We start from the raw sequence: 14,198 nt of genomic DNA on the forward strand, positions 1-14,198 counted from the left end.
TCCTGCAGACTGAGGCTATCCTCCTCGCTATTTACCACCCTATTGGTGAGTAAGTGCCGCTTGAAAGCGCTGTCGATGAGACCTTCCATCACTTTGCTGATGATTGAGAGTAGACTGATGTGGCGGTAATTGTCCATTCGGATTAGTCCTGATTTTTGTGGACAGGACATACTTGGGCAATTTTCCACATTGTCAGGTAGATGCCAGTGTTGTAGCTGTATTGGAACAGTTAGCAGTTGTAACACATAGCCTCAGATAGTTTTGCTAGAAACTCTATCCCTTGTATGTAAAAATTCAATTGCTGACATAACTATTTCTTGGTGGCCAGTAGTTAAGTCGATATGTATTAGGATGAGATAACCTCTGGACTTTCTAATTTGTTTTTAAAATATAAATTTTCCAAATTTTAAGGGGGTCAGTAGCTTAATAGTTAGCACACTGACCTTTAAACTCCAAAACCCGATTGAAATGCAGCCCAGGCTGGAATGAGGAAAATCCACTCTATTTTGGCTGGTATTTAATTTGGACAATCTGAAACGTGATTGTAGTGGCTGTGGCTTTGTAATACATAGCCTCCCCATGATATGGCAAACTCAGAAGCCACAAGGAAGGCTGGTGTGGGGAATTTGAAATGTCACATTGATGCATTAGCAAGTGACGTTCTTTTTTTTAAATGTACTACCTCTGCACCCCTAGTTCTATCTGTTCCTCCACACCCTTTTGCACCTTTCCATTGAGTTTGTACTTCCATTCCTCCTAAAATGTATCGCCTCACACTTATCCATATTCAATCGAATCTGGCATCCATTTGCTATTTCTCTAACCAGTCTATGTCTTTCTGGAGGTCTTTTAAAATCCTCCTCAGTGTTTGCCAGCACTCCTATTTTTGTGATGCCAGCTCCTGAAGCCTAAGCCCAAATCATCTAGACAACAACACTGACCTCTGGAGTATACCACTTCCAATTTTCAGTTTAGTTTTAATCACTTTATTTATCCATAGAAGTCTATACTTTGATGCATCCCTCTTTCGTGTAGGAACATATCAATTTTGTACTCTAGTCATCTCAGATTTTGAAGATTCCCCATTGTTGATCTGCCATTCTATTTGCTAACTATTTCTGTTAATTTGAACCAGCCCCCTGTTTATCTCAATGAACATTGCCTTAATCCAGTTCAGCATCCTTGTTTTTAAACTCTTCATTGTCTTTTTCTATTCTTTTAAGTTGAACCTAACTATGTTGCAGTCAGAATTTCCCAATTGTTCTCCTACTCTCATCTGTTATTTGCCACGCTTCATTCCCCGCAACTAAATCAAAAAATTCTTCCTTTCTTGTTGAATTCGAAACATACTGATCTATGAAATAGTCCTGGATGCATTCTAAAAAGTGTCTCCCACTTTAACCACATACATTTAACCTTTATCTGAGTTGATTTTGGGATAGTTAAAGTCATCCAACATTATTACACATCTCTCGGAACTGTCTGAAGATCTCTACCTCTAATGCATCACCATAGTAATGCATACCAAGAATTGTGCCATTTCCTTTCCTGTACCTTAACTCTATCCAAATGGATCTGTCTTAATGCAACCTCCTAGAACATTCCAGCACTGTGATAGAATCCTTTATTAATCCTGCTGCTCCACTCCCTTTTTTCCCTCTCAAAATGTTATAACCAGTTCTCAGAACTACCCAAACCTAAGCTATATCTCCATTATAGCACTATAAGATACCCCTGTATTGCCATTATTGCTTCTAACTCTCCAATTTTGTTTTAAATGTTCTGTGCCTTCACATACTTACCACTCAATTCTCAATTTTTTTTTGACAATCTTACTCTTTTTAATTCCCCCTTCTGATCTTATTTTTTATTACTTTCCTGTTTTTCTCTTATGTTTTCCATACCTTTGTCCATTTTGCTTTCATTTCTACGACATTGCTGCCAGGTAGCTACACCTCTGCCTTTATGTGTGGTTTCAATCTGTTTCTGTTGTAGCCTGACTGGCCTGGCTTTCCCCCATTTCTCCTCTCCTTCTTTCTCCGTAGAATGTAGAGGGAATCCCTTTGGAAATCCATTTTCTCACTATTATGGACTTACCAAAAGTCTCATGACCGACTGAGACAAAACATAAAAAACAAAACAGAGTTAGAAAAAAAGTTCAGAAATAGCATAAAATATTGCTACAAACCTGAAAGCAGGGCTCTTGAAATTTACTGTCATGAACAGAACACCCTCGCAGCTATGGCTAACCATTTGGGCAGGTAGATGAATAAACGCCAAGCCAGCATGAATGGTGGGAAATTACATGCATGTTAAATTTTAATATAATTAACCTCAAACTGGTGGGCACTTCTGGTGCTTTAAGCCTGAGAAAACTGACTGCAGCATGCACGGCCTATACTTCAGTCCGTTGCAATCCAGTTTCCCAAAGGGGCCTGAAACGGGCATTAGGCCCTCCATTTGCTAGGCAGCAGGACTAAACATAGTTTCAGGAGGGCATCCTGAACAACTTTGGGGTACCCTAATCAATTTGGCATGCAGCTCTCTCTGGTGTACGCTGCACCCCATATTGCACCTTTCAGCACCAGTTTTTCATCCAAAAATGGGCATTGCGTGATCCACTTTATAAGCCCGTGTATTGTAGACATCTATAAATACAAGGGAAGCTATGGCCCATTTTTCTATAGTTTGTAGATTTTTTTTTGGTCTTCCCTAACTTACCCCACCTATTTTTGCCACTAACGGATCCAGTTTAGCACAGGTCTCCCCTGGAGGCTTGAGAAGCACAGAGGAAACATCAGTTATTAAAGTCTCCATTTGTTGTAGAATTTAGGAAATTTTGTAAAAACTGGTTACACTGCAACCTGCCCGTAAGAGCAAAGATTTACCAGGTTTTATATAATGTCCAGGGATTTCGTACGACCTGATGTGTATTTGTATTTTTTTTTCCCCAGTTACACCCAAAGAAATGAGTGAGAGAGACATTGTGTTCCTTATTGATGGATCAGACAATGTTGGAAACACAAATTTACCTCTTGTCCGTGACTTTATCGCAAGAATTATTCAGAACTTGGCCATTGGACGTGACAAGGTGCGAGTAGGACTGGCACAGTACAGCGATGATACAGAAGCTGAATTCTATCTAAACACTTACTCATCAGAAGCTGACCTTTTGTCTCACGTCAGAAACCTCAGACTGAGAGGGGGGACGACAGCCAACACTGGCTCAGCGCTGGATTTTGCCTTTAAGTACTATTTTACTGGTTCTGCAGGAAGTCGGATAAAGGAAGATATTCCTCAGTTTTTGGTGCTCGTTACTGGTGGAAGGTCCAGCGATGATGTAAAACAACCAGCAGATGCACTGAAACGAGCTGCTGTAATGACCTTTGTGGTGGGAGCCAGGAATGTAGACCCAGCACAGCTAGAAGAGATCGCAATTGACCCAAGTTTGATCTTCAATGCAAAGGAATTCGACAGTCTGCCAGATATACAGAATCAGCTGATAATACCATTGACAACACTGACCGTTCCAACAGTTATTATTGAAGAACCGATAAAAAATATTGAAGAACATTTTACCATTACAGAAGGTACCTGAATTGTGTTTATTACTTTTTGCAGCTATTATTGTATTACTAGTAGAGTTAGTATATTTATAATGGATTTCCATCCTCCTGGCCAATGTTTCAATGCACAAAAATATTACAAGAGGCACTCCTGTAGTATTGTTCATGGCTGCGAGGCACGAGCACAGTTGAAAAACTCCTGGCTGAATTGCAGGAGACAAACAGAACTTTTTGAAGATTAGCTGAAATGGCCAATTGCTGGGCTGGCACTTGAGTGAGCTCTGAGGATGCACATACAGCACAAGGGGGAAAAGGCACTTGTTTTTTCTATTTTGAAGCCAAGTACTTGGCCTTCCACACAGCCCCTCTGTATTGCATGCTCCACTTTTTAAAAAAACTGTACTTTAACATTCACATTATATTCCTTAATGTATATCTTCATTTAAAAGTTAAGTATTTAGATGGTTTTTATTTACATTTATGTTCAGTTTCTGCAGCCAGGAAGAGAGATATCGTCTTCCTAATCGATGGCTCTCCAGGAATGGGGAGGTCATTTCCTCTAGTCCGTGAATTTCTTACCAAGGTAATTCAGGAGTTTGATATTGGACCTGACAAAGATCAAGTTGCAGTGGTACAATACAGTTCTGACCAGAGAGTTGAATTTAGCCTCAATAGTCATTCAACTAAAGATGAGGTTTTAAATGGAATACTAAAGCTCAGGCTGAAAACAGGAAGACCCCTCAACACCGCTGCGGCACTGGACTTCGTCACACAGACTGTCTTCAGTCCATCTGCAGGGAGCAGAAGAGATGCTGGAGCTTCACAAATCCTGGTGCTCATCACTGCTGGGAAATCCAAAGATGATGTTGGACAGGCAGCAGATGCAGTGAAACGGGCTGGTATAGTGCCCATTGCTATCGGAGCAAAGAGTGCAGACACGTCGGAGCTACAACAGATCGTATACGAACCCAATTTTGTTATGAAACTGAGAGATTTCCGGGAATTGCAAAGTATTCAAAAGGAGCTGATATCTAAAGTTAAAACCGTGTTTATTATTGAAGAATCAACTGCTGTTAATACTGAAGGTAAAAGCCTTTGACAAATTGTGATTGTTCTAGGTCATAATTTACTCAGCAGACTCCAAATGCAAATAATTTTACCAAAAACCTGAACTGTGAGATAAGTAGAATGCTTTACAAACTTAAGTAATTGTAGAATGTCAAGTTTATTACATGACATGACTGAGTTATAAGCAGGAGGTAGCTGGCTGTGGTACATGCTGAAAAATGTTTCTGTATTTTCCAAGTGACAAAATGGAGACTTCTTAAAAAAAAAAATTGAATTCCAAATGGAAAAGCAGCCTTCCTATTGAGCCCAGGAGTATTGAATGCTTAACTGGCGTACCAATAGGAAGAACATAGCAAGTGGGTTGCATCTGCCTATAATTGTGCAAGGCAGATGTAGGCCACATGAAGTCAGTATTCTGGTTATAAGCACAACTTCTAAAGTCACAGGCAAAGGCATACACTGTTATTAACTTGTCCTCTCACTTTTAATGATTTATATGTCTGTATCTCGAAGTCTCTCTGTTTATCTTTAAGTGGTTAAACTTTACATATATGTCCTCTCCTTATTCATCCTCTCAAAATGTACCACTTCATATTTCTCCTTAATATCTGCCAAATCTCAAGCCTGTCTACATACCCCTGAAGTCACATACAGTCCTCTTCACAGTTAAACATACTCCCTATTTTTGAGTCAGCTGCAAAATTTAATATTATGTTCCCTATAACCAAGTCCAGATGTGAGAGAGCAAGAGACAGAAAAAAACAATGGTCCCAACAGAAACCTTTAGGGGACCCCACTGTTCACATCTTTTCACTCTGAAAAACATTCATTAAATATTATTTCAAGGAAGCTAATGTGAGCAGTGGAGACATCAAAACAAACATGACCCTATAAGCATCATAAGTTAAAGTTGTTTGAACATACATTTGTCTGGAGAAATCTTTGATTTGCTCAATGGCATTCCAATACAAATTCTTAATGTTTTTGAGGACTTGGTGACCATCATCACTCTGGGTTCAAATTCCAATCCAAATATATGGGATGAAAGTCTAATCTTTGCTAGTTGGAGGGATCCTAAGTTAAATGAATTTACTGAAATGGCTATACCACTCAGAGGCCACAAAGATGGCTTTTATGACAAATGAAATTGTTACAATGGTGCAATAGGTGTTGCAGTTTGACCCAGAAGTGTGTAGTGCTAACGGAGTGCCTGAAATGGGAAAGCACTAATCTCCCTCACCTCGGAGAGTACACTGATGAACTGATCTGAGCTGCGTTGCCCTGCAAATTGAAGATAAGCGAGTAGGTTTTCCTCCTGAGTCATTGGCTGTGCAAGCATCAAGTGCTAGTGTTCACTGTTTAGGAAACACTTGAGGAAACTGTTCATGAAATTCTGAAAGTGTTTGCAATAGTCTGCCTATTTTTGGTCCTTGATTCACTGCAGTGGACCTGATTTTGTCCATTTACTTCAAGCAGTTTATTTTTATGAGTGGTAAGTAATAGACACAAGGAAAATCAGTGTCAAATTTTCTATAGTTTGTTGATTATTTTTGTGGTCCTGCCTAATTTGCTATTCCTTATCTTTGGCATTAATGGCACCTGATGTGGTACAAATTTATCTTCAGTAAGAGCAGAGATTTCCCTGGTTGCATACAATAACTACTCATTTCATATGATCTCCTGTGTATTACACTTTTTTTTTCCAGTTTTGGCTGAGGGAGTGAACAAGAGAGACATTGTGTTCCTTATCGATGGATCAGACAATATTGGGAACACAAATTTACTTCTCGTCCATGATTTCATCAGAAATATAATCGAGAACCTCGACATTGGAAGTGACAGAGTGCAAGTGGGTCTGGCACAGTTCAGTCACAATACAAAAACTGAGTTCTATCTTGATACCTACTCAACAAAAGCTGAAATTCTGAGTCATGTCAAAAGATTCAAACTGAAAGGTGGCACAAAGCTCAACACTGGTGCAGCACTGGACTTTGTCTTTAGAAACCACTTTACCAGTCATGCAGGAAGCAGAAAAGAGCACGGAGTTCCCCAATTTCTGGTGGTGTTCACTGGTGGGAGATCGGTAGATGCTATTAAACCATCTGCAGATGCACTAAAGCGAGCCGCCATAACAACCTTTGCTGTCGGAGTCAGGAATGCCAACCCAGCAGAGCTGCAAGAAATTGCAACCAGCCCGAAATTGGTCTTCAGTGTAAAGGAATTCCATAATCTACCACATGTACAGGAACGGGTGATGACACCATTGTCAACACTCACTGCTCCAACAGTAACTACTGGAGGGTCAATCATTATCGAACAAACAGTAATTGTTGGAGAGCCACAAGTTACCAGTGAAGAAGGTACCCAAATGGGGTTTTGTACTTTTAATTATTGCTGCAATAGTAGTGTTAATATTTCTAAAGAATTTTTAACCTTCTGTAAGATGCTTCACTGTCCACCAAAAATCGTTCAAAGATAATTTCATTTATTAATTAACCAAACTATAGTATTATACACAAACAGTGTGTGTTATAGAAAGATCATTTGATCCACCAATGCCTTGATTTGAAATTCCCATCTTAGTGTTCAAATCCCTCCATGGCCTCGCTCCTCCCCACCTCTAATCTCCTCCAGCTCTACAACTCAGAGCTCGGTGTTCCTCCACACTGGCCTCTTGTGCATCCCCCACTTCCTTCACCCCACCATTGCCAGCTGTACCTTCAGCTGTTGAGGCCCTAAGTTCTGGAAGACCACAAGATCATGAAATAGGAGCAAAAGTAGGCCATTCGGCCCCTCGAGCCTGCTGCGCCATTTAATGAGATCATGGCTGATCTGATTTTTACCTCAACTCCACTTTCCTGCCCTTTCCCCATATCCTTTGACTCCCTTGCTGATCAAAAATTTGTCTAACTCAGCCTTGAATGTATTCAATGACTCAGCCTCCACAGCTTTTTGGGGGTAAAGAATTCCAAAGATTCATGACCCTCTGGGAGAAGAAATTCCTCCTCATTGCCATCTTAAACGGGCGACCCCTTATTCCTTCCCAAACCTCTCTCTCCCTCCCTCCCTCCCTCCCTCCACCAAGATGTCCCTTAAAACCTACCTCTTTGACCAAGATTTAAGTCACCCATCCTATTATCTCTATGTGGCTCGGTGTCAATTTTTGGGAGATTAAGGTCCGCTGAAGCGCCTTGGGACATCTTATTATGTTAAATGCACTATATAAATGCAAGTTGTGATATTTAAATTCTGTTTTCTACTTTACTTTTCATAAATTTCTGCAGCCAGGCAGAGAGACATTGTCTTCCTAATTGATGGCACTCTTGGAATGGGAAAAGCATTTCCTCAAGTCCGTGAATTTCTTATTAAAGTAATTGAAGAGCTCGATATTGGACCTGACAAAGATCAAGTTGCAGTGGTACAATACAGTACTGACTCAAAAATCGAATTTGGACTTAATACATATGCAAATAAAGATGAGATTTTGGTTGCAATTACGCAGCTCAGACGTAAAACGGGAAGAGTCCTCAACACTGGTACCGCACTGGACTATGTTACAAGAAACGTCTTTACCACATCTGCTGGGAGCAGAGAAGATGCTGGAGCTACGCAAATCTTGGTGCTCATCGCTGCTGGGAAGTCCAGGGATGATGTTGGACAGGCAGCAGCTGCAGTGAAACGAGCTGGTATTGTGCCCATTGCAATCGGAGCCAAGAGTGTAGATTCGTCAGAGCTGCAACAAATCGTATATTCTCCTGATTTTGTTTTTGTACTAAAAACCTTTCACACTGTACCAACCATCCAGCAACAATTGATATCAATATTGAAATCAGTTTCTGTTGAACCACTTGAAGGTAAGGATCTTTTAATAATGCGTAACCATTACTTAAAAAGGAACAAGAATTTTCAAAGCATCACATAAGCAAAATGTTTGTTTCAAACTGACAGAAAATACAATGATACATAGGCATTCTTTTGCAATGCACTAATATATAGCACAAGTGATGAAGATATAATATATAGGTAGCAATTGGGCATTCATGGGTTATACAATAATCTTCATTGAAAAACCTAGGCCAAGGTCCATAGTGCAAGACATAGAGCAACAAAATTAGAGAGAGGAGAGAAGCCAAAGCAAAAAGAAGTGATTAGATAATTGCAGAAGGAAAGGAAGACTACTGAAGGGAAGAGAAGGTAAACAGTTTCCCAGTTTGGTGCTCTTGGAAAAGAATAGATTGGAGTAGGAGATGATACAATGGATCTCAATTTCAGCACAGAGGATAAGGAGGAGGGGGTTTTCAAAATTGGCATCTAATGGTTAACAACTGTTAAAGTAGTACAGGTACCACAGCAAAGGAGCCCCAGCTTTTTCTCAGCCATATGCTATTCACATGTCAGCCATTCTTCCAATGCCAGTTGGATTGACAGGATTCCTTGAAAATATTTATTTCACCTTATATGATACAGCCTCCCACACACACATTTATAACTTTCCTAAACCATCAGATGTCTCAAAATGCAGTATGAGAGTTTTACCCACTGTGATAGGCATGCATGTTGTACTCTTTGAAGTGAGTTTAGAAACCATGTGTGATTAGTTCACAAAATGTCAGGTTTCAGTAATAACACATTTATAAGACAAGCACAATGCTGAACATCTTTACCACATAGTAAATTAACTAACTTATTGGCTAGTTATACAACTTATTCTATGTTGATCTGACTTTTTGACGCATACTGATGCAAGATTGGACGTACAACTTGGGTTAGATTACTGACCTGTCTTGTGCCTAAAGCTGAGAGACCATCAATGGCAGTATAACTGTAGCTGATGCAAAGCCAAGTTTATTTCCAAGAGGGAACTAGATAAATATGACAGAAAAAGTGATTGAGGGTGTTGAAAGCTAGAATGATGTATAGTACCTGAACTTTGGAACCAGCCAGATGGATCACAATGATTACATGCACACATAGAACTCCTTTGTCTCTGGGCAGAGATTAATGCGAAATCTAGAATAACTCAGGTCTGCCAATCCCACTATAGGTACCAGTCTGAGATTGTCTTTCATTAAGAGCCAATTCTATTATAGCTAGCAAAGAACAGCACAAACCCTCCGAATGGATATCCTTTTATTGGAAAAAGCAAAAATATTTCTTCTCCAATGAACTCTGTACATTGCATTATCTACTACAGCAGATATTTAGGTATGGAGACCACAGTGTTAGAGAGAGAGGTACATCATCCTCCATTAGCTAATGATGGTGGGAGAGAAAACTGAATATATAGTGAATTTGTTGTGTTATTTATCAATGCAAACACCAGCAATAACTTCAGAAGCAAACTGATTCAAAAACAAAATGGAAAATATTCAACATTCAACATTCTGTTCCAAGACTCCAACTTCATGACAAATAACTGCTATTTGCAGCATAACAGATTTTTGATTCAATTCCATAATATGAATTGTCGTCTTGGCAGCAGTTGCCAAGTGTACAGTCTTTGTTAAGAAAATAAATGCCAAATCTACAATCCAGGGGATAAGATAAGCAGCAGGAAGCACTCTTGGAATGCAGCATGTTTATCATGGCTTTTCCCAGAGTTGTCAAAGGCAAAACTTAGTCATAAAAAGCAATCCCAGTTTTAAAAAAAGTAGCAGGAAAACAGGAAAATAAAATATTTCACCAGCACCAACAAAACCTCAGTCTGATATTATGCTGTGGATTTATTGAACATATACAATCTTCTCTGTACATTAGTATTTAGTTAACTTATAATAACTAATGATCTAACCTGCACTGCATGACTCAGTATTACATTAGGGCACAAACTTGCTCATTAGGGGAGTAGCATTCTACTGATTTAGAACAACTGAAGTGGACCAACTTTTTCCTATGAATTTGGATCTCAAGTTCTCTTTTAGCATCTACTGATTTTCGTACAGCTTGAAAAAAACCAAATCTTTAATTACTTTACACAGCATCAGACATTATGACCTGCTTATAATGTTTTTCCCTCTCTGGACTGAGCAATTATATTGGGGGTGATTTTAAACCCCAAGGATGGGTGAGTTGGGGGCGGGTGGGAGTTGAAAATAATTGTTTTTTGGGTCATGACTGCAACCCGGCTTTATTTCCGGGTTTAACGTCGGTGCGTAAAAGTACAGGATTCCCACTGGGAATGCAAAGTCCAAAAATTTTGCGGTTGCGACCCAAGAAAGCAAATATTTTCAACTCCCACCCGCCCCCAACCCACCCGATCTTGGGGTTTAAAATCATCTCCATTGTGTCTAATCAACTGATCAATTCTAAAATGGCATACATGACTGGTGGAATTCCCCAACACCCCTCCCAATTCAAATAACTATTCCTAATAGGCAAAGCACCAAGTCCATCAAACCACTCGCACAAACTAGTCATATAATTTGCCCACATCAAAAGGTTACCTCCATAAGTATGCACACTACCTGACATTATAAGCAAAGAAAATCCATCCTGGGTTGAAAGCCATAGGCATTGATTCTGTATCCAATGTCAATTTCTCTGAAAACGGTTGGCTTTTCCATCCTCATAAGTAGACCCCGCAACCTTAAGAGTTAGATCTTCCCCAGAGATGCAATCAGGTAGATGTGGGACTGTGCACTGTGATACATCCACTAATACAGATGACGGAATCTGCTGTCGCAATCACTTCAGTTGTCCTGCAAGATGTTGGATTACTTGAGAGGACCTTGTATTAGGCAAAATAGAACTATGGAGTGAGAGCTATTATACAGATTGTTGCATCTGCTCCTTGTAGATGCAAGTGAGAAATTGCTATTGTCCATATTTGGTCAGCAAGTAAAACATCTTCAGAGACAGATCATAATCTTCAGAGACAGATCAAAGATTCTTGCATCGCTCCCCTGTGAACCAAAAGGTGTAAGGTGATGGGAAAACTGGTCAAACACAGTAGTCCCGTTGTCAGCACCAAAGAACCGTGGTTTGGTTTTATGCTGTCTGTAGGGATTTATACTATTGTACTGACAATTTTTCTTTTCAGCTCTTTTCCATGGCTATCCAGCACAGGAATGAGTGTATCAGGCCTGTTTTCTTTTTAAAACCAGCAAAAAGGACCTCAGAGTCTGAAGTGGGGATTCATTCCCTAGGGCATTTGAGTTTGCTTAAATGATTACGCATTGCCAACTTCAAAACCAGAGGCTATTACCATGTAAGAACTTGTACTAAAATAACCCAATGAGCACATACGTGGAGAAAAGGCTAGAGCACAAATAATGGCAAGAAAAAACATAGGAGGCTCATAGAAACTTTTAGGAACAGGAAAAGCCCCTTTGATAGATTAACCCCACCTAACCACCTTATTACCATACCCCTCAATCGCCTCTCTCTCCAGAAATACAGCTAACTGCCTCAAACACATCTATACTACTCAAATTCTGTGGTCTTTCCTGATAACTTTTTGGATTAATCTAATCATTTTAACCAGGTGAAAGTTTTTGACTTTCATTTTTATTCCTATTCCTTATACAGAAATTCAGCAGTGGAATATATATTTTTTTTAAATAAAAGAAACAAACAGTTGGTCCATATTTCTCTGCTTAGTTGGCTAGCCTCAACAAATGAAAAATGTTGGTTTATGTACAACATTGTTTATACACAGGAGCTGTACATCAATCTTAGTTAGTTTTGGCTGCATTTACACCACAAGGTTGAAGTGCCTTCAGTTGCAGTGATGCGAAAGTTGTTGGGTAAACCAGGAGTCAGGGCTTCATCTGACCCTGGAACAAAGTAGAGTGGGATTCCCTAGAATAGGTAGCCTCACTCTCCTTTCTGGAATGATGTTGGGCCCTGATTGACTTTGGATTTATGCCATAACTTCTTAGCTACAGTTTTCTTATAGAAGCAGCTTTAAAAAGATACCAATGAACAAAATCATTGCTCCTTGAACATTAGAGCAAGACGACCTGCTAATAAATACATTACCAGTTCTCTCATCACTGACGCAACAAGTCTTGCACCTAAATTATAGCTCCTCTGGTATGGTAGGTATATATGTGTCAAATAGACAGGAGATAACATTGAGACAAAGGGCATAAAGCATGTATCAAGGGAGAAGATTTGCTTTGTTTGCTATTTGTAGCAAAATCACAACTTTAAATTTAAAAATGCATTCATGATTTCACTATTAGTAAAAAAAAATTGCCCAAGATAGGTGTGAACTGTTACTTTTTACTTAGTACATGTCACAATTTGTACTATACCACTGTGAATCTACATTAGTTCTGAATGGTGATTTATGTCTTTATTCTTTTGTTTGCCCACAGATCAGCCTCACTGAATAACAGACCATTGCGCCTGTGGATTTTTATGTTGCACCATTCAAGATCCTCTCCATACATTAAGTTACAAAACGACAAGGAAGAACAGCAGCCATGAACAAATCAGTTCACAATCAGAACACGAAAACCAGTTATCTTTGGTAGCCAACATTTTGACAAGAATTTCCTGCATATCTTAGTGATCTCAACTATCAGTGTAAAACTGTATCTTTACATCTGGCTTATTTTATAAAACTATTTACAATTTATAGTCAACAGAATTATCTGGCAAAAACACGGGCACACTGAGGAACTAAGCGACACCATTCACCAAGCTTAATTGCATTATCTTCCCACACCAGAAAATGTTGAGTTTGCAGGATTGTGGTCGGAAGAGTCCATGACATGATTGCACATAAAGTAGTCTCGATCATGAATGATTTCCTGTTATGCTCATTATATTTTTGGGTTGTGTATGTATACACCAAATCTCATCAGCTACTCCTTAATATGTTTGGTATTTTCAAATCCAATTTTCTCAGCTGCCTGCCTGCTTGATAAATCATCAGAATTCCTGTTCCCACTCGTTACCTCTGTCTGGCCACTATGGGAGAGCTCTAGCTCCATCAAATTGGAAACCAGCACTCCCGAGGCTATCTGGGTTTAAATCCCCTAGATGCCATCAGGGACTTTTAAAGTAACAAATAAAATTTTATTTTAAAACAAAATAGTTTAATCTCTTATTAACTGGTATATCATGTTTATATTCTAAAAGACTTCTGTACTCTTGGGATTTTGATAGGGGGTGGGGGGAAGGGAGAATGAATGGGAGTATGATAGTGAGAGACGCAGATTACAAGACCCCAGTGTTTGGGTTATAAACCAATAGGTTGCAGTCCTCTAGAAACCTTCCTCTGTTAAAAGTGGTTGCTTTTAATCAGACAAAACAGGGTTAACTTCACAGACTGGCAAGAGAAAAAGATTATACGTAGTAACTGTAATCTGTTTTAAAACGTCTTCACATCAGAGGGCCAATTCTCTGATCAGGGCAAAAATGGTCCATGCTTTTCACACTTAATTAATCTGTGTCATGATTGATTTCCTCTCATACTCTATCTTCCCCCAAACAAAATTGATATATACATAACCAAAGCCAGATTACACAGTCAGGCAATTTAAATAGTTTGACTAAGATCAGTGGTTTTTTTTGTGTGCTGGGAGCACTGAGTCACCACGCAGGGAATTTAAA

The 14,198-nt window shown here is 39.4% G+C and overlaps 1 protein-coding gene across 1 annotated transcript in view; it reads left to right on the top strand.

The window, feature by feature from the left end:
* LOC137324045 (uncharacterized) overlaps positions 1–13,677 on the top strand; it is a 238,230-nt gene extending 224,553 nt beyond the window's left edge. Inside the window, exons 33-37 of the mRNA XM_067988215.1 lie at positions 2,955–3,590; positions 4,055–4,651; positions 6,341–6,994; positions 7,919–8,488; positions 12,956–13,677. Coding sequence (XP_067844316.1) covers positions 2,955–3,590; positions 4,055–4,651; positions 6,341–6,994; positions 7,919–8,488; positions 12,956–12,969 — 2,471 coding nt within the window. The 3' untranslated portion in view covers positions 12,970–13,677. The remainder of the gene's footprint in view (positions 1–2,954; positions 3,591–4,054; positions 4,652–6,340; positions 6,995–7,918; positions 8,489–12,955) is intronic.
* Positions 13,678–14,198: the final 521 nt, after the last annotated feature.

The sequence above is a fragment of the Heptranchias perlo genome, chromosome 7, assembly GCF_035084215.1.
Source record: "Heptranchias perlo isolate sHepPer1 chromosome 7, sHepPer1.hap1, whole genome shotgun sequence".
In the NCBI taxonomy this organism is placed as follows: domain Eukaryota; kingdom Metazoa; phylum Chordata; class Chondrichthyes; order Hexanchiformes; family Hexanchidae; genus Heptranchias; species Heptranchias perlo.